The 21,523-nt window shown below is 44.4% G+C and overlaps 1 protein-coding gene across 1 annotated transcript in view; it reads right to left on the bottom strand.

Annotated features, from left to right (window-relative positions):
- The window catches only part of LOC122752259, a 183,301-nt gene that overhangs the window by 39,167 nt on the left and 122,611 nt on the right, over nt 1-21,523 (bottom strand). The window contains exons 52-60 of the mRNA XM_043999277.1: nt 20,592-20,673; nt 18,744-18,881; nt 15,445-15,607; nt 14,210-14,331; nt 12,274-12,414; nt 10,949-11,062; nt 9,364-9,492; nt 7,897-8,058; nt 7,367-7,531 (exon numbers count right to left, since the gene is read on the bottom strand). Coding sequence (XP_043855212.1) covers nt 7,367-7,531; nt 7,897-8,058; nt 9,364-9,492; nt 10,949-11,062; nt 12,274-12,414; nt 14,210-14,331; nt 15,445-15,607; nt 18,744-18,881; nt 20,592-20,673 — 1,216 coding nt within the window. The remainder of the gene's footprint in view (nt 1-7,366; nt 7,532-7,896; nt 8,059-9,363; nt 9,493-10,948; nt 11,063-12,273; nt 12,415-14,209; nt 14,332-15,444; nt 15,608-18,743; nt 18,882-20,591; nt 20,674-21,523) is intronic.

Genomic DNA, 21,523 nt, shown 5'->3' with positions numbered 1-21,523 from the left:
AACCGTATGTCACCACTGTATGTAGGATCAGAATCATAAAAGCTTGAAGGGACCTCAGAAGTCATCTAATCCAACCCCCTCATTTTGCAGATAAGGAAATTGAGGCCCAGAGGAGGTTAAGTGACTTGTGCAAAGTCACATTGATAGGGTCAGAGCCAGAATTTGAACCCAGGACCTTAGACTCTAGAGTCAATGTACTTTCCATGGTCTAATGATGAGGTTGCTATTTCTATCATGGGAGGAAGTAACAAGAATAGTTAAGCTTTTTCTGCAGGAATGGAGGCCCTGGAGCCATGGTGATGGGAAAAACAGCCCATCTATCTGTGGATTATGGGTCCTAAGGGACTGAATATGACCTAAGAGGGAGGGAAGCTTGCCCAAGGAGATGGGGACACGTTTCCCTCCATCATCTGCCACTAGATGGCGGTGTGATGTAAGCAGAAGTCAGCCTTCCTCCCCATCCCCATCTCCATAAGAGGGGAATAGGACATTGAGTCAGGAGCCCATGACTAGCCCCTGCTGTACTTTTGCAAGACAGTAAAAAGAGGGACAACAGTGGCCTGAGGAATGGGAATGTTCACCAGTGTCCCAGAGCCATGAGGACCCGTCCCATCTGCCCTCAGCACCAGAATGCAGTTTCAGGTCCAAGGTCCTAATTTCATAGCCCTCTACAACTGGAATAGACTTCACACCCTGTCCAACCCACTAATTTTTACAGATGAGGAAAATAGGCCCATGAGACTCTCTCTCCTCTGAGAACAGAAAGCTGGAAGCAAACTCAATTGTGCTCATAACCCAGAAAGGCTTGCTCAAGGTCACACAGAAAACAATCATCCCAGGCAGGATTTGAACTTGGGTCCTTTCCCTTTGGAGCGAGGGTTCTTTCCACTGTCTGACAAAATCTGACTTTTGGGACAAATGGGGACCATGTGGTCATCGCCTCAAGACTCCCTGGTGGAGCTCTCTTTCTGGACCGCATGAATGCCCTGTGAGGAGGAATGGGGGGAGCCTGCAGTTCTTCCCCAAGCTCGGGGAAATATAACAGCTCTAAGGTGGAAGTATTAGGTGACCTATTCCTCCATCTATATTTTCTCCTTTAAGAACAGAAAGCTGGAATCTAGCTCAGCTGTACCCACGACCTGGAGAGAAGTTATACTAGGCAAAATCTGATGATACAGCTGTCATCCCTGCTCCTGTGTTGTTGGATGCCCGTGAAACCTGGACAGTCTACCAGCACCGTGCCAGGAAACTAAATCGCTTCCATTTGAATTGTCTCAGGAAGATTCTGAAGATCACCTGGTAAGATAAGGTACCAGACACTGAGGTCCTTTTTTGAGCTGAACTGCTGCCAAGCATTCAAACCCTACTACAGGAAGCACAAGTTGGATGGGCTGGCCACACTGTTATATCTACGTTTGCCTACAAACGGGGTTTCTTAAACAGTTTTCACTTGCAACCCCTTTTCACTTGAGAAATTTTACATGACCCTGGATAGATAGGGATGTAAAATGGGTAGCCAAAGCTAACATTTTACTGCCACTTTTTTTGTGACCAGTTACATGACCCCATATGGGGTCATGACCCACATTTTAAGACACTTGGGCCTCAAATACTATTTTATGGAGAACTCACACAAGGCAAAAGATAACATGAAGGTCAGAAGAAGTGATATGAGGACACTCTCAAAGTCTCTCTGAAGAATTTTGGTATTGTGAGACATGGGAGACACCAGCACAGGACCACCCAGCATGCCGTGCCTGCATCAAAGAAGGTGCTGTGTTCTATGAGTAAAGCAGAATTGCAGAAGTTCAAAAGAAACTGGAGGGGCGGCTGGGTGGTGCAGTGGATAGAGCACCAAGCCTGGAGTCAGGAGTACCTGAGTTCAAATCCGACCTCAGACACTTGACATTTACTTGCTGCGTGACCCTGGACAAGTCACTTAACCCCAATTGCCTCACCAAAAAAAAAAAAACAAACCCCAAAGCAAACAAACAAACAAAAGAAACTAGAGAGGTGCAAATTTAGAGACATCTCCACTCCAAATATTCATGGGGACTACTTGTGCCCAACCTGGAGTAGAGCCTTCTGAGCTTGTATGGGTCTGATCAGCCACAGTTGTAGACACTATCCCTTGACCTCAACATAGTGATATCATTTGGTCCTCTTTGAGAACAAAGGACAACCACCACCCAAATGCTTGGGGCACAGGGGTTGTACCAGAAAGCAAACCATGATCCATACACCCTTGCATGCACACACACACACACACACACACACACACACACACACACATCTACATACAACAACATCTACACAGTGGAAGGAGACATAAGACTGCAGTGGCTTGGAGTGGCAGGTACGACTTCATCCCTACTCTCCTTACACTCACTGTTCTCCTCCTGAACTGCTCACCACAGTCTCTGAGGTTTCTCCTTCCCCACTCTAGCATTCTCAGTGCCCAGCCCAGCTTCTAACCACCCCTTTCCATATACACCAGCATTCTGCTCACCTCTGACATTCCTCAATAATCTCTCCTCTCCCAGAGAACAAACAATCCTTCTTCCTAGTCACCCTCGAAACCAGGAGAGGGATTTCTCTCAATGTTCTAGCCAGTGGCGTCTACAGCTTTCTCCCGCTTCTAGTCCTGCAGCTTCCCTCTCTCCAGACCAGAATCCTCCTCTAAGCCCCAGTCATACCCCTTTCTCTTTAGAAGGACAGAGGGGAGCCCCATTTCTTTGCATGCCCTCAAGAAAAGCCCTTCCAAGAATTCCTCCTTATCTAGGGAGCCTGATATCAGCTAATCCACTCCTTTTTTTTTTTTTTTTTTTTAGAATAAGGCAACAGTTTATTTAGGAGCAAGGGAAGGGAAAGGTGGGGGGAAGGAAACCATGAAAGAAATCCTTGGACTTCTCAAGGGGAGATTGGCATAAAGCACATGGCTCAGAGATACCAAATCTCCTAATCCACTCCTTTTTGCTGGGTGGGTGAGTCTGCCGATTAAAAGGGCTCCAATGACTTGTCTCCATGCTTTGTCCAGCTCTTGCTAGGCCTCCTTTCTCTAGGGTCTCTGACCTTTTGTCAGAAGGATAAACAGTGCTGAGGGAAGCCATCCTAATAATTCCTACTATCCACATTTCTTCCCTCTTGTCCACCTGAGGTGAGAATTTAAGTTTAAAGATATTTCTTACAGGGGGGTTTCCTTCTCACTTCTACCTGTAAGATCTCTCAGAACTCCTGTGCCCCTCCAATCAGGAAGGATGTTGATCAGCCCCACTGACACTTCTCTCCTGATGCTTATCCTTTCTTACAATGGTGCTATATACTTTTCAAAATGCTTTGGCATGGGGGGCAGCTAGGTGGCACAGTGGATAGAGCACCAGCCCTGGAGTCAGGAGGACCTGAGTTCAAATCTGGTCTCAGACACTTAACACTTACTAGCTGTGTGACCCTGGGCAAGTCACTTAACCCCAATTGCCTCACTAAAAAATAAAAAAAAAATGCTTTGGCACGTATTTCGTCCTAGGAGATGTTCAGCTTAAGAGTTGAGCTCCCACTTTTTATAGATTCAGATATATAGGATGTCCCAAAAGTCTTAGTGCATTTAAGTTATGAAAGATGCATTTAAGACTCTTGGGACACCCTGAATAGCTGGAGTGGAACCTTAGTCCCATATCTGGTCTAACTCTCTCATTTTACAGATGAGGAATCTGAGGCTGAGAGATGGGAAATGACCTGCTCAAAGTCATGTAGAAAAGTAGAATCATAAAAGTCACAAAAAGTAGAGAATCCTGAGAAAACTCCCAGTGTTTGGCCTTGGGAAAGAACATCATTGTCTAGATCTCCCAAGGGGGTAGATGCACTGGCGTGCTCATGTAGATACCGCAGTAGATAAAGGACTACACCTGGAATCAGAGAGACCTTGAGTTCAAATCCTGTTTCAAAACACTTACTAGCTGTGTGGCTCCAGACAAGTCACTTAACCTCTGCTTGCCTCAGTTTCCCCATCTGTAAAATGAGGCTAATAGTAGCACTTACGTCCCAGGATGGTGGTGAGATGAATATGAAATAATATTTATAAATCTCTTTGCAAACCTTAAAGTGCTCATTGATTTAACCAGGCAATGGTCTAATATTCTTTATTGTTGTTTTTCAGTTATGTCCAACTCTTTGTGACCCTGTTTGGATTTTTCTTGGCAAAGATGCAGGAGTGGTATTTGCCATTTCCTACTCCAGCTCATTTTACAGATGAGGAAACTGATGCAAACCGGGTTAAATGACCTGCCCAGGTACAAATGCTATGACGATGATGATATTGTATCTTGATCCCCACATGGCAAACATAGGCATGAGACCCAATGTGTCGACACCTTGGGGAATCAAGGTTTCTTACTGACCTCTAGTGGCTATTTCCCTATTCTCTTGCTAGTTTATATGTTGCCCAAGGATCATTGACAAATGGGCTAGATGATCCAGGATTCCACATGAAAAAGTCAGGCCATGCCATGCCATGCCATGCCTATCAACTCCGGAAACTTGTCAAGGCCAGCCTTTGGGTCTTATGCTTCCCTTGCCCCCACCCCAGATTACAAAGAAAATCAAAGATTAGTGAAAATAAAGATGTAATTCCCCCCCCCCAATCCAACTTCACAGACTTCCTTGAAATATTATACCTGTGGATTAGACTCTAGGTTATAGTCAAGAGTAAGGTAAACCACTAACTACTCATCTGAGTCTTTCCTAAAAATTTATGCCAAGACGATATTCTTCTCAGCCCCAAATAACTCAAATAGTGAAGCTCATTGATTCATCAGGCATGGGTTTCACATTCTCTGTTGTCATTCAGTCAAGTCCAACTCTTTGTGACCCCATTTGGGGTTTTCTTGGCAAGGATACTGGAGTGGTTTGCTGTTTCCTTCTTTGGCTCATTATACAATGAGGAAACTGAAGCAAACAGGGTTAAATGACTTGTCCAGGGCCACACAGCTGGTTGAGGCCCCATTTGAACTCAAGAAAATGAGTCTTCCTGACTTCAGGCCCAGTGCTCTATCCATTGCTCCCCCTAGCTGCTATTCTCACATCCTACCCCACTCCAAAGGTGCCATCCAGTCAAGTTCAGTCCCACTCGGCTTCCCAATCATTAAAGGTTATCTTTGTCTAATTGGTTGAAAACATGTGTGTCCTAGGTGAGATGACCCTAGGAGACCAAATTTTCTTCCCGATTCCCTTGAAAAATGTATGAGGAAATAATTCTTAACTCTATAGAAAAGCATCTCCCATTCCTACCCTTTTTCCATGGAATAGGAGAATAGCAGACATCCCCAGTACCAGGATATCTTGCTGAGTCACAATTTTAGCAAAGATCACCTATCCATCCAACAATCCATCCAAGGTGACAGTGCAAGGGAAGCTGCCTACATGTTATTGTTGGAGTTACTATTAGGGGGTCTGGTGCCCACCAAACCTGCCCAGCACCCACCAGGTGCTCTCCTTTTTAGAAATGGAAACCCAGAGGCAAGTTTGGCTGGGCTCATGAGCCCAGATTCATTCAGATAAGTTGTCCAGACTTTTACAAGCCACTACTTGCTTGGTATTGGCATACACTGCAGCTACCAAGTTGTGAGCCCTATACTTGCGTATATCAATCAATCAACAGACATTTAATAAATGTCTATTATATGTCAGGCACTGTGCTAGGACTGGGGATACAAACATTCTTCAAGCAACTGTTATTGGGGAAATAAAAAAATATACATATGTCTATACAAAATCTAAATAAAGCAATTTGGGAGGGGGAGTTAGTGGCAACAGCAGTTGAGAGGATAGACCTTATCTAATAGGGTGGTGCAGTGGACAGAGTGCTGGGCCTAGAGTCAGGAAGTCATCTTCCTGAGTTAAAATCCAGCCTTAGACACTCACTCAGACCCTGGGCAAGGCACTTAACCCTGTTTGCCTCAGTTTCCTCATCCATAAAATGAGCTGGAGAAGAAAATGGCAAACCATTCCAGTATCTCTGCCAAGAAACCCCCAAACTGGGTCAGATACAACTGGAAAACAACCGAACGTATAGGAAGTGGTATTTGAACTATTTGAACAAATCTAGAGACTGTCTCTAAGAGGCAGAGGTGAGGAGGGAGTGTGATTCAGGCATGGGAGACAGCCAATGCAAAGTTTCAAAAGTGGAAGATGGGATATGATGGGAGAAGATGAACAAGGCCAATTTGCCTGGACCAGAAAGTTTCTAAAAGGGAGCAAAGTAGTATAAAAAGACTGGGAAGGCAGGTTGAAGGCTGGTTGTGAAGGGTTTTAGATGCCAAAGAGTTTGAATTTGATCCTGAAGGTAATAGAATAATACATGACATCAGTCAGTCAGCATGCATTTATTAGATAAGCACCTACTATGTGCCAGTCACTGCCTTGTTAAGTGTTACAAAGGAATACAAGGAAAGGCAAGAGACAGTCCCTGCTCTCAAAGAGTCTAATGAGGGCGACAATACACAGACAACTATGTCCAAGAAAAACCGGAGACAAGCTACAGAAGGAAGGCCCTAGCATATTCTGGGACCCACACTGAGCATCCAGTGGAGAGTTCCTAGACAAATTCCCTGCTTAGTCTAAAATGTCCCCTCACTATAACGGCTGCCTGTTTTTTCCTATGCTCTGGAACTCTCAACTTAGAATCTGCTTCCAACTCCCCACCCCACTCCATACCTCACTTGGCCTGCATTTACATGTCCCAATTAACAAGATCCTCCTTGTCCCCCCCAACCCCCCCAAAATTGCAATCAATCACTCTTCCTTTTAATCCATCCTCACAAAGACTTGGGGAATCTTCTTGGAAAGAGGCACCCCCCTACATCTCTCCCACTCCCAGGCTAGCTGCTGCCTAATCTTAACAATAAAGCTGATTGAAGCAAATCTCTGTAGCAGAGTTCACTTAAAGGGAAACACCATTGGAAAGAATGAGATTCACTTGTAAATGAGCTAAAATGCCCTTGATGAGACAAGCAGGGTTATTCAGGCATTATTCAGCCCATTAAAGACCAGTTCCTTTTGGCTACATAATAATACCTTACATTTGTACTTGATACTTTCCAAAGCACTTGCTGGTATATTAGCTCATATGTGACAGGCATTGGGACCCAGAACAGAGGGATCACAAAGGGAGATAATGACTCGATGTGGACAAGAACAATGTCACCCTGAAATCAAAGCCTAATGGATCTTCAAAGTACAGGGCCTGTCTGTTCTTTCAGGGTTTAGGGGAATCGGGTCTATGAGATGCGTCCCTCTAAACTGAACGGCTAAAACGGGTTCTCCCATCCTCAAGCCTAAGGTGGAAGGAAGGATAGTACTGAATTCTACTTACCTCTAGCTCTCCAGAGAAGTCTTGAGTCTTTGGGGTACTGTGGTTCCTGAAGGTCAAGGCTAATACCAAACCATCCCCAGGATTTGGGGCAAGGTGGAGCAGGCTCCTGGACTGCAGCATGAAGCTGCCTTGGCTCAGCAGGTGTTCTCCAGAGATCACAATAGCCTGGAGATAAACATTCTTTAAACTGAACTCTAGACACTGAATCAAAGGTTCATTCCCACCAGGCTGACTGCCTCCCCAAAGAAAACCCAGGACCAATTCAACAGAACCCCTCAGTTCTGTGTTCAAGGTATCAAAGGGCATTTCGGAGATCCATGTTGAGTACTGAGTTGGATCAGCTAAAATGAAGATAATAGGATGAATGAGAGCACATCTTTTAAGTATAACCTGGTGGGGAAAAATTCATGACCTCTGCTCTGGTTGGGGGAAAACTAGCCTCGTCAAATATCAAAATCAGTAGCCAATAGTGTTCCCTTCCACTGCCCACCCCCCAAATCCCCTTCTCCTATGGAGTAGGTATGACTTACACTGGAAAGGTCACAGAGCCCCAGACTGAGAGAATGGCTGAGACGGCTGAGGTAGTTAGTCTCTATTTCTCCCAGGAAGCTTTGCCTGGGGCAGGCGGTCAAGAAGATATTCTCTAGAGTCACTTCTGCATGGAGTCTATCTGACTGGAGTGGCTGATGTCTCTGTGGGGAACAGAATAATCCAGGGATTATTGGTGGCAGCCTTTGTAATAAGAAAGAAAATGCCTGCTAAATTGGGATTTGACTTCTTGGTCCAACCTATAACCTATTAGGCCAAGTGTGTTAGCGTACATACTCTGGAGAGGCACTCCTATTGTACTTAACCAGAATAAAAGGGGAATGAGCAATGGGAATGTGTTCCTTGCCACACAGGGCATTCCTGAATACCCAACCTACCATCTATGTATGCCCATGTATATGGACATACCCAGGTACTGTTGATTTTATAGGGGGAGGAAGGAGAGCCCTCCAAAAATTTCTCCCCTCACAATCCAGTCTGTTGCTGATGTCAGAAATTCCACCATCAGATTTCATTCCCTTGTCTTAAAGGATTGATCCCCACTAATAGGGAAATACAATACAAATGCCTTAGCATAAAGGCATTTATCAGATTCAGACCTAGTTTTTATAGTTGGGGTGGGGGGAAACAGGTCTTGAGGGGAGGAAGGGGAAGGGAAACAAAGCAGGAGAATCCTTTTCCTCTAGGAGGTAAGAAGAAGGCAAGGGAGGTAGGAGAATAATGTTAGTGACAATTTCCCTTATTTCACAATTCTATCTAGGGCTAGCTCCATCCCAGCTTCTGGGAGATCAGAGTTCTGAGCAGGCTAGGATAGGGTCTGGATGCTGTCTGTGGAGAGCTCTGGATATGAGGTTTTCTCAAGCTATCCCAGGTGCCCCTGGTAGAGGACAGACTTTGGACCTTCTCCCCTCCCATTTTTGTGCCCCAACAAAACACCCACCTACAGCTCTTCCTCCTCTGCCCCCAACACTACTAACATCCTAGTCATCACTATATCTCTCTACTTGGGGTATCCCAGAAGAAAAGGCTTGTAGTATGGCCCTTGAGTGGAACTTTCCCCTATGACACAGGGTACCAGGTTGTGGACCCTTTAAAGGTCAAAGATGTCCAGGGTTAGCAACCTCAGCCTTCGCCTGAGTGGAGCAAACCAGTTTATCTGTGCAAGGACTGAAGAAGCTTCTTCTGCTCTATCCCCAGGGTAATCCAACACCATGGAGGTGCTATGGTTGAAAAAAAAAAAAAAAGAAAGACATGAAAATGAATGCTAAAACCCCAAATCAAATCCACTCTCATGCCTGGGATATCTCAGGTGCCATTTTCTATGAAAGCAATGAGATGAAGTTAATGGCCGTCCTTGCAGTCTCATGAGAATAAGTAATTCCGAGATGATAGAAAACAGCCCCCTCTTCCCGGCTGTCACAGCTTCCCTTTGGCTTTTCTTATGTTACCTCATATTTCAGGCTCTGTTTGACTTTCTGGCTGTCCCAGGACAGATCAAGATGCTCTCTGAACACCGCTGGAGTCTGAGTTACAGACCCACAGGCCTTGAGATTACCCAGGGTCAGGAATTTCTGGAGCTAATCAAGGGAAAAGCATTGGTATTAATGATTCTGGGAAAAGGGATATTTTTCTCTTTGGTATGAAAATTAAGCGATCATACTTTAGTGCTATTTTCAGAGTTTAATAAAATACAGCCGTACAAAGAGAGAAAGGGATAGACCGGCTGGCTATCTTCAATATCCTGTCTGTATCACGTTTGTACATTGATGTTTGCATGTAGCGATGATAATAACCACCAATATTTATATAGTGCTTACTATGTGCCTGGTCCTGTGCTAAGCATTTTACAATTTTATCTTCTTTGATCTTCACAACAACCCTGGAAAGGGGTGGGGGAGAGTAGGTGCTATTATCACCCCGAATTTACAGATGAGGAAACTGAAGCAAACAGAAATGAAGTGACTTGCCCAGGGTCAAAAAGCTAGTAAATATCTCAGGACAGACAGATTTGAATTCAGGTCCTCCTGTCTCAACTGTGAGTTCTTTGAAAGCAAGGATTGAATTTGGATTTCATTTTGTTTTGCCTTTTTTTTGGTATCTCCAGAGCATAACTCATAGTAGGTGCTTAATAAGTACTTATTGACTTTACTTTGATAAATCTTCATGCCCTAAGAGCCAAATCTGGTCACAAAATCTGAATCCTGATCCAGAAAGCTTGTAAGGTAGAAAGAAGACCCGTTGATTACTATAAGAACATATAAATATAATAATAGCTTAATATAAAAGAAACATCCTTGGAGTTTGAACATGATACAGAATTTGCTTCCTTTTTGCCTAGCCTTTCTAACAGGAAGGACTTGTATTTGTGCCAGAGTAATTGGGCAATAACTGCATTTGGTTAGCATTATGGCCAAGGCCAGTATGAGGTACCACATCTTGATCCATGGGTATCCAATTCAAAGCATTTTCTGAGCACTGGCCATGTGTTAGGTACTGTGCTAGATGCTCTGGATACAAAGTTTTTGGTTTTTTAATGACAAAATCCATTTCCTTAAAGATCTTACACTTTCCTGGGGCACAAGGACCATGATGAAAATGAACATTTTAGAACAAACCACAATGGGGGCATATAAGATCATATATATATATATATATTTGTGGAGCAATGAGGGTTAAGTGACTTGCCCAGGGTCACACAGCTAGTAAGTGTCAAGTGTCTGAAGCCGAATTTGAACTCAGGTCCTCCTGAATCCAGGGCTGGTGCTTTATCCACTGTGCCACCTAGCTGCCCCAGGATCCTATATATTCTACAATGCTCCCTTTCACAATAGATTGGATGCTTCTTGAGAGCAAGAGCGGTTTCCTATTTTTTTTCTTTGTGTCCTTAGTACATCCCTGCAGGTGGTAACATTTATTTATCGGCTGATTGATTGTAGAGTACTTGGGGCTGATGGCAGGTTGTAGTCTGTGTTATTACCCTCTTAATCCTCAGATTCTCTCAGAGGGGAAATCCTCCCTCCCTATCACATGTACCTGTCCAGAGGTTGCAGTCAAACAGCCTTCCCAGCTGGTGGTGGTAGCCTCTGACCTATCTGCCCAGGTGAGCTGGAAGTTGACAGGTTTGCCCCTATTCCAGGCAAGCTGTACCTACGGCCAGAGGTGAGAAACCAGATGTGCTTCAGAATGATAGGACTGGATTGGCAGCCCCCATCTCTGCTCTCTACCCTGCTCCGGTGCCTATACTAGGTTTCCAAGCTGTAGACTTGTTCCATGGCTGACATCTGGGTACCAGATGAAGAGACCAAAAAAAAAAACAAAACCAAAAAACCCCAATACCCAAACCCACAAACCCAACCAGGGCAGAGAAGACCTTATCATCTCTCTACATAGACATGCTTCTTCTAAGGATAGATGCCCTCTATCTTGAACAGTTTGGACACTAACCAACCTCAAAGCAGGGGCTTCTTAGGATCATAGTATCTCAAGCTAGAAGGGAACCGGGAAACCTTAGTCCAACCCCTCTATTTTACAGATAAGGAAATTAAGGCCCAGGGAGGTTCAATGCCTTGTTCTAGCACAAATAAGTAGTAAATATCAGAAGGTCTGCAATGAGATCCTCTGATTCCAGAGGCTCTTTCCCCCTCTTAAATTCCTTTGTGGTTTTTAAAAATAGTATTTTATTTTTTCATATTACGTGTGAAAATAATTCTTAACATTCATTTTTTATAAGATTTTGAGTTTCAAATTTTTCTCCCTCCCTTTTGGCTCCCCTCCTCTCTAAGAAGGTAATTGTTAAGGGCTAAAATTCTAGCTAAACTGTCTAAAATATCTAATGAGTGGTCGCCAATAAATTATAAGCTTTAGCAAGAGTTAGACTTTTAAGCATTTATTAAGGAGAATAAGAATTTGGTAAAAAGAGAGAAAGGCCTAGATTCCTATCTATTAAAGGGAGAGCACATTTCTAGCTCCGCTCTCCACCAGAGTCCAAAGGAAAGACCGTGAGACCAAGCGCCAGTCTCTTCCTTCCTCCTCCCACTAGCTGGCGTCACTTCCTGATGCCAAAGAAAAGACTCCTGGTCTTGCCCTCAAAGACCTTCACTTCATGGGCAGAACTCTTCTACAGTAAGTCTCCAGCAGGTGGCGTCATTCCAATAGTTACATAATCAATGTGATATAAAACCTTTGTACTTTTAAGGAATCAAACAACAGCACATAAGCCCATTTTTTTTTCTGCTTTGAAGTGTGACTATTCTCTCTTAAGAATTCCAGGTAGAAAAAGCCAATTGCTATCCATTTCTGTTCCCTTTACCACCTCTCTACCTATCTTTGCGCCAACCTGGGAATGTTTGCCATCTCACCTGTTGGCTATGCCTGCTCCCTCTCTTCTCTGCCAGGCTCCTGGCTTCGATGTGGCTCCAGGAGAGGTTGAAGGGATGAGCAAATGCCACCTGGCCATCCACGTGATCTTTTCCCAGCTTCAGAGAGGAGGAGAGCACCACCTGGCCAATGAGAAATGTCATGAGCATCAAAGCTTTGACCAACTCCCACTCCCCCCTACCCCCACCCCAATTAACCTCTATGGGCCTCAGTTTCCTGATCTGGAAAATAAAGAAATTGGACTAAATCATCTCCAAGACTCCTTCTAGCTATAAATCAATGATCCTATGATCATTCTCAAAGTCTGGGACCCCCATTTAAGGGAGATCCAGGGAGATGATAGAAATGAGGTAACACATCAAATATTCTTGCCCCCATTCACTAGCCCTTAGCTCACTAAGGGTTAGGAAATTGACTTTGAATGATGGGACACTGGGGTGCTTCATAAATGCTTGTTGATTGATTAGTTGTGGGTTTGATATTTGTGAAACTTGGCCCTGAGGCAAAGAAAATTGGATCTCCCCTTAAGACCATTGGAAGACTATTCCAAACTGAAGGCTTGGTCACCTGAATTTAGCATTTGTTACTTTGAATCACCCTGAGGCCTTTAAAGACAACACAGTGCTAGGCCCACAGTCAATGATGAATATTTCTTCACTTAATCTGACAGACTCCACCCTCAAGGAGGTAGAGTCTTTAATGGGGAACAGTCTCCCCACCCCAAATTTTTTCTCCCTTTATTTTGTGCCTTCTACTCGAGAGATACAGATAGAAATTTTGCTGAACCCACCCCTCGGAGGCAGAAGATACAGAGAAAGAAAAAGAATCAGTCTAAGGAATTTAGGTGAGAAGGACTATGGAGCAGGGGTTGGGTTCAGGGTCTTATTGTGTCATGTTCAGGGTTAAGGGGAAGGTAGGTTTTCAAGGCTAGACCCATAGCTCACTGACCACCTAGTGTACATAACTCAGCTGGCTGGTCACATTTTTCTTCTTACCTTTAAATGGGCATGAGATGTGGTGGAAAAATGTACTAGACCTGGGAGTGAGTCAGGAGCTTCAGGCTTTTGTTTCATCTCTATCATGGACCAATGGTGTGAGTTTGGGCAAGACACATTAAGTCGATCAATAAATATTTATTAAGCACCTACTGTGGCGAAATGGATAAAGTATTGGGCCTGGAGTAAGGAAGACCCGAGTTCAAATTTGACCTCAAACACTTACTAGCTGCATGACCCTGGGGCAAGTCACTTAACCTTGTTTGCCTCAGTTTCCTCATGTGTAAAATGAGCTGGAAAAGGAAATGGCAAACCACTCAAGTATTACTGCCAAGAAAACCCCAAATGGGGTCATGAAGAATCAGACATGACTGAAATGACTCAACAATGAGAAAAAGCACCTACTGTGTGAAAGGTACTGTGCTAAGCACTGGGAATTTTTTTAATCTAATGGGGGAAATGACGCGTAAACAGCTGTGTGCCAACAAGATATAAACAGGATAAACTGAAAATAATCAATAGAGAGAAGGCTGTAGCATTAAGAGAGATCAGGAATGGGGGCAGCTAGGTGGCGCAGTGGATAAAGCACTGGCCTTGGATTCAGGAGGAACTGAGTTCAAATCTGGCCTCAGACACTTGACACTTACTGGCTGGGTGACCTTGGGCAAGTCACTTAACCCTCACTGCCCCACAAAAATTAAAAAAAAAGAGAGAGAGAGATCAGGAAAAACCTTCTTGCACAAGGTGGGCCTTTAGCTTAGGCTTGAAGAAAGTCAGGGAAGCCCCTGAGCCTCAGGCCCCTTGTTGATCAATGGAGGGGGATGAACTAAATGATCTCTTAGGTCCTTTCCAGTTCTCTGACATGGGATGATTTTTCCTAGTGCTTCTCTTCCTCTCCCTCCTATCCCCAGGCTATGTTTACCTGCTCCTTGCTGTTCCATTCAATGACTAGATCATCTTGATGGCTGTGAACGGAGTGTAGCAGGGACATGGTGATCTTAGAATGTTGAGGAAAAGGGATGGAGAGAGGATGGACCAGTTCCACTGCAAGAGAGGGGAGAAGGTTACCAGGGCTGGTTACCAGTGGCTACTGGGGCTTGAGTCAGAAAGACCCAAGTTCAAATCCAGCCTCAGACAATCACTAGCTGTGTGACCCTAGGCAAGCCACTTACTCTCTGAGTCAACTTTAGCCAGGGTGCTTATGAGGAACAAATGATTTGCGAAGTGTTTAGCATACTGACTGGCACATGGTAGGCATTTAACAAATGCTTTTTTCTTCCTTCCTTTCTTTCCTTCCTTCCTTCCTTCCTCCCTCCCTCCCTCCCTTCCTCTTTCCCTCCCTCTCTTCTTCCTTCCTTCTTTCCCTACCCCATACCCCCTTCCTTCCTTTCCTCCCTGCCTCCTTCCTTCCTTCCTGGAACCACTCAGCTCTAGGAGGAGCCTGGGTGTCCCTTGGGGGTACGGTGGAAAGCATATTGGACTTGAAGCAAAAGCACCTGGATTCATCCTTCCTCACTTATCATTTCTATGACTTTGACCAAATCACTTAGTCTCTATGGGCCTCAGTTTCCTCATCTGGAAAATAAGAGAGATGGACTGGATGCTCTCTAAGCCCCTTTCCAGCTCAAAACTTATTACTTTTTTTTTTCAAGGCAATGAGGGTTAAGTGACTTGCCTAGGGTCACACAGCTAGTAAGTGTCAAGTGCCTGAGGCTGGTTTTGAATTCAGGTCCTCCTGAATCCAGGGCCAGTGAAACAGATGGGACCCTGTAAATTTAGCTGGGTCTCTTCTCTTTTTGCATACCAATCACCTAAGGCACAATTCAAGGTGGCAGAACAAGGCCTTCATAACATAGAAACCAATACCAGAAGTCTGTGATTTATAATTCCTTTCAGGAAAGACTGTTTCTTTTAGGACTGCATCGAATTAACTTTTAGGATTGCCATCTAGAAGTGAATTATTTCCCAGGAATGAATTTGGGATTAGAACACATGGCTAAAGCCAGGGTCGGCCCCTTTTAGGAAGTTATTATAAACTTTTTAATCTCTATCTTTGCTAAGGAGTAAACAGCCTTCTCTAACCTCTGGCCCTAATCTGTCTATGGATGCCTACTGGTTGTTGCCTATTCACCGATTTATTGTGATTAAGAAGCTTACCCTGCATGTGTTGGCTCCTGGAGAACTTGGGAAAGAGCCCTGTGTAGCTGCCGATGAACTTGAATTCCTGGCCGCCCCATAATACCAGCTGTTTGATGGTCCTTGTCCCATTGGCCTTCTGGTACGTGGTCAGGAGCACCATTTCCCAGGGGATGATTTTGAGCTACAAAGGAGAAATAAGGAGGCGTCAGCCCCAGGATGGCTACTCAGGCAAAGGCTCAGGATAGATAGAAATGGAAAGGAGAGAAGACTTCAGAACAATGAGGGTTTAATCTAGAGCTGAGACAAAGCTCTTGATTCGGAGTCAGCCCACCTGGGCTTGAGTCTCAGCTCCATCTATGAGACCTCAGGCAAATCACCGCATATTTGAGTTCCATTTGATTTCTTCATCTGCCAAATGGAAATAAGAGTCCTTGCTAGGACCCACTCACAGAGCTGTGGTGAGTTCTCTAAATGAGATAATGGAGGCCCAATTCAACCAGCATTTTTTGCATGCCAGGCACTGCATTTGGTGCTGGAGAGAAAAACAGAACAGCTCCTTCCCTCAAGGAGTTTATATTCTACTGAAGCGCCCTGCAGAAATGTAGGATACTCTGTTTATTCTTTTTGTTTTGTTTTGGTGAGGCAATTGGGGTTAAGTGACTTGCCTAGGGTCACACAGCTAGTAAGTGTCAAGTGTCTGAACTCAGGTCCTCCTGAATCCAGGGCTGGTGCTTTATTCACTGCACCACCTAGCTGCCCCCTTACTCTGTTTATTCTTATGATTTTCAGAGGAGATGACTTTGGGTCTTAAAGTAGAAGAAGGTCCCATGACCGCTCCCCCCCACCACACACACACAGCATGTCTTCTTTGAGACTGCGTTTTGATGACTAATTCTGGAGTAAGAGGACCATGGAAAGTCACCTCACCTTTTTCAATCTCAGCTTCCTCATCTGTGAAATCAAGTGGATGACCTCTGAGGACCTTTCCAGCTCAAATCTATGATCAGTTTCAAAAGAAATCAAAGCCAATCATAGATACCGCCTCCCACAATTATTTTGCATGGACTTTCAATGGTCCTCCATGTCTTGAGAAAAACAAGGGGATTGTTCCCATAGATCATAAATAAAACCAGGTAATGTTTATCATCAATAATAATAATGATAATAATAATAATAATAGCTAGCAAGTATGCAGCATTTAAAGATCTTTTTGGGGGGCGGGACAATGAGGGTTAAGTGACTTGCCCAGGGTTACACAGCTATTAAGTGTCAAATGTCAGAGGTCAGATTTGAACTGAGGTCCTCCTGAAACCAGAGCCAGTGCTTTATCCACTGTGCCACCTAGCTGCCCCCATTTAAAGATTTATAAAGCACATTACATGAATTATTATATTTGATTCTCACAACAACTCTTCATCCCCACTTCACAGATAAAGAAACTGAGGCTGAAGGAGGTTAAGTAACTTGTCCAAGGTGTCTGAGGTGGGATTTGAATTCAAGTCTTTTCAACTCCAAGTATAGCACACCTACATACCTAACAGCCATTTTTAGGTCACTGTGGAGGACAAGGCTCTCAGTTTTTCTCCCTTCTCTGTTATCTCTCCAAGGAGATAAGAGAAGAATGAATCATTGCATAATCAGTTTAGATGGAACCAGAAGTTAACTTCAGAGTGTGGTGCCTAGGGCTTTGCCTTTTGAGAGGAGACCTTAAAGATTTGATTTGAGGAATAACAAAAGGTGCTATCTAGTTAGTGGTGATTCAAAGGGGCAGCTAGGTGGTGCAGTGGATAGAGTGCTGGTTCTGGAGTCCGGAGGACCTGAGTTCAAAAACAGCCTGACACTTACTAGCTGTGTGATCCTGGGCAAGTCCCTTAACCTTATTTCCTCACCTGTAAAATGAGCTGGAGAAGGAAATGGAAAATCACTTCAGTTATCTTTGCTAATAAATCCCCAAATGAAGTCACAAAGAGTCAGAAACAGCTCAACAACAGTCGGGATACAAAGCCTTAAAAAATATATGTAGTTGGGGGCTGCTAGGTGGTACAGTGGATAAAGCACCGGCCCTGGAGTCAGGAGTACCTGAGTTCAAATCCGGCCTCAGACACTTGACACTTACTAGCTGTGTGACCTTGGGCAAGTCACTTAACCCCCACTGCCCCCCCCCAAAAACCAAACCAAAACAAAAAAATATATGTAGTGCCTGCCCTCAAGAACCTTATATTCTGATGTAATGTTTATCCTGTAGAAGACTTGTGGAAAAGGAGGGAAAGGAGGTAGAATATGTGGATCATAGCTATTTTAAAATATTTTGGCTCTCATGATGAAGAGGGAGGAGACTTTTCTGATGTTCTGCCAGAGGACGGAACTAAGATCAGTGGGTACAAGTTTACAGGGAGCTAGATTTTGGCTCAAAAAAGGGAAGAATTTCCCAACAATTATTATCTGATAAGGAAGGGAGATCCCCATCACTGGAAAAGTTCAAGAAGAGGTTGAATGTCCAGTTGTCAAAAAATTAGAGCATTTCTGGGTTGGCTGAGATCTCTAGGATTCCTTCCAACTGAAAGCCTCGTATCTCCAGAGTCTTATACCAAGTAGGCATTTAATAAATAACGTATCAGTTTGGATAATGATTTAATTGAGATAAGGTATTCTGTTATATGTGAGAAGGGCCACATCAGCCAACGTTACCGTTCATTGTCACTAGTCTGAGAATGGGGCCCCCTTCAAAGAAGGGTACACTTTAACAGAGAGGTTCTTAACCTGGAGCCGGCAAACATCTTTTTAATATTTTTATAACTGGTTTCCTTTGTAATCCTACCTGCTTTATTTTATGCATTTAGAAATGTGATTTTAGGGGAGGATTCTGGGATGATGGCACAGTACACCATCTTTAGAGTCTCCAAATTTCTTACACACACACACACACACACACACACACACACACACACACACACACACACACAAATGTGATTTTGAGAAATGTTTCCTAAGCTTCACCAGACTATCAAAGGGGCTCATCAACCAAAAAAAAAAAAAAAGGTTAAGAACCTCTCTTTTAATAGGAGAAGACTTAGGAACAAGTCAATATAAGATATTGCCAATATCTGGGCAATCAAGCAGCAGCAAATGCCTCAGATGGAAGGTAGCACCAAAAAGAATATATCAGGAGTGTGGAGGGGCATGGGGAACCAAGACCAATCTCATCCACTTGACAAGTGGCATTTGGTGGCTTCTTGGCACTTTGCCCAGGACACTCAGACCCTGCTGTTTCTATAAGCTGGTTACAGCACAGGGCCCTGGGAGGGGCTGTTCCTTACCTGAGGAATTGTGTGCATCAACTCAGTCACTTGAGTGAGGTTGGACACTTCGAATGTCAGCCTCGTGGCCATGTGGAAATGGTGCTTTTCCAGGTCAATGGAGATCATGCTTTCAGTTTCATTTCTGGAGTAATTTACCTAGGTGGGTGAGAGGGCAAAAACAAAGTTGCTTCATCAAGAATCTGAGGGAATGGGGCAGCTAGGTGGCTCAGTGGATAGAGCACTGGCCCTAGAGTCAGGAGGACCTGAGTTCAAATCCGGCCTCAGACACTTAACATTTACTAGCTGTGTGACCCTGGGCAAGTCACTTAACCCCAATTGCCTCACTAAAAAAAAAAAAAAAATCTGAGGGAACATTTCACAACTGGTCTGGGTATAGTTTGCTGACCCCTGGCATAATGAATAAGAGTTCAAATCTCGCTTCTGATACTTACTAGTTGTATAACCCTGGAGAAGTCATTTTTTACTGCTTTCAGGCCCAGTTTTCCCATTTGTGACTAATAATAGCACTTACCTCAAAGGGTTGTTGTGAGTCTCGAATAGGATGCTGTATGTACGGTGCTTTGCAAACATTAAAGTGCTATATAAATGTTAGTTATCATTGTTATGTTTCATATATATTTATATATGTGTGCATGTATGCACATGAACACACATTCATAGGGTACGTCCTGGTTACAAAGCACTATATATATCCCATTTGAGCCTCACAAAGACCCTGTGTGTCAGGTCATAAGATCATAGAGCTGGAACTCAGAGGGAAATCAGAAACCATCTGGTACAACTCCCTTCATTTTGTAGCCGAGGAAGCAAAGGCCCGGGGTAGGTGAAGTGACCAGGGCCTCTGCTTCCTCCTGAAGGTGATACAGGTACAAACCCATTTTACAGATTGGGAAGCTGAGACTCCCCCCAACCCCCACCCCAGTCACACAGTTAGGAGGTGTCTGAGATGGGATTCAAATCCTGGTACGCGCCTTTCTGCCACTGAGACTGACTTCTGAGGAATAAGTTTAAGACTAGCTACAATCCTGGGGCTGATAGGAAAGATAACAGTTGTTCCTGGAGCCTCTACAGAAGCAAGTTATATCTGCAAGGTTGCTCTGAGGATCTCTTCTCTCTTCTGACCCAGACTGCCCTGGGACAATGAGGGTAGGTTCAAGAAATAACATCTGCTAGACATCTCCAGTTTGGGACGGGCCCCTCGCACTGCCAGCAGACGTAAGACACAAGGGAGATAAAAGAAATGCTAAACTACTTGTGCCGAGAGACGTCAGGCCCACCATTTGACTGGAAAAAGAAAACCTTTGAGCTTGGGAGACAAAGTCTGAGATGACGAGAAGCTGGAAAAGCAAACAGAGCCCTGGGAGCCACGTCTGGACGGGCTTGGAACGCTCTTTAATCCATCCCAGACTCAGAGCTTGGGCCCCACCAACGGGATGCACTGCGGGGGGAATCTTCACTGAGTGGGGGATCAGACACGCTCGCTGAGGGGATGGGGAGGGAGGGAGGGTGCGGGGCAAGCCCGCTAAGGAATGTAAACACCAAGGGGTTTTTAAGAGCTAGACTCCCATCACTAAAGGGCAATTGGCTGGGGCGGCCCACCTGGGGTTTTCTTTAGCTCCCTTAAACAGATGTGAACACATTAACAGATTCTTCTGTGTCACTAACACTGCCCCTTCCAAATATCCGCCCTCCTCCCTCTCCCCTTCAACCTGTCCCTCTCCCTCAGCTTTCCACTTTGGAGGGCAGCCACAAGAAGAGAAAAAAAGATGCATGTGGAAGGAGTTAGGAGTCAGCAGAGCTAAGGGACCAGCTGAGGGAGGAACAGGGGCCTCAGGGAACAGTTACCTTGGTGGAAAGTTGGGCTCTTCTAGGGAAATGGTTGAGGAGGAAGGAGAGATGCTGTTGGCTGGTAACATGTAGTTCTTTGCTGGAAAAGAGAATCACAGAGCTTGAAGGGAGCTTAAAGGTCACTTACTCTAACCCTCTCCTTTAATAGAGGAGACAACAGAGGACCAGAGAGGTGGAAACCAAGAGAGCAGCACATCACACATGAAGTAAGTGGCAGAATTGGGATTAGAACTCAGAGCATCTGGCCTTGAGCACTCTTGATTGGACCACATTGTTCTCTGAATAGAAAGTATAGTTTGGGAAACCAAAACTCAAATACTTTCCCAAATGGGGTTCCAAATATGGGAGTCAAATATTCAAACTGATAATGGCCTTGGATAAGGGCATAAAGAACATTCTCCGAGATTCCCTCTTATTTTAATAGGGTAGTCCAGGCCTGTTATTTTTATTCATTTATTCATTCATTCATTCATTCATTCATTTATTTATTTATTTTTGTGGGGGCAATGAGAGTTAAGTGACTTGCCCAAGGTCACACAGCTAGTAAGTGTCAAGTGTCTGAGGCTGGATTTGAACTCAGGTCCTCCTGAATCCAGGGCCAGTGCTTTATCCACTGTGTCACCTAGCTGCCTGCAGGCCTGTTATTATATTGGTGCAGAGAACCTCTTCTATAAAAAATTCCTCCACCTATACAGATTGACATTTCAGCTGTAATTTACAGTCTTCGAGAGTTGTCAAAGGAACTTAGACCTTAAATGACTTGCCTCGGGTATTATAGCCATTATGTGATAGAGACAGGATTTGTAGCCAGGTCTTCCTGACTTCAAGGCCACCCCCCTAGCCACTATGAAGAATCCAACATCACAATCAATTCAGGTGAAAAAGTCAGAAAATCATAGAATGCTAGAGTTAGAGGGGACCTCAGACAT

This window comes from Dromiciops gliroides, chromosome 1 (assembly GCF_019393635.1).
Source record: "Dromiciops gliroides isolate mDroGli1 chromosome 1, mDroGli1.pri, whole genome shotgun sequence".
NCBI lineage: Eukaryota > Metazoa > Chordata > Mammalia > Microbiotheria > Microbiotheriidae > Dromiciops > Dromiciops gliroides.
This window is presented reverse-complemented; position numbering and strand designations above follow the sequence as displayed.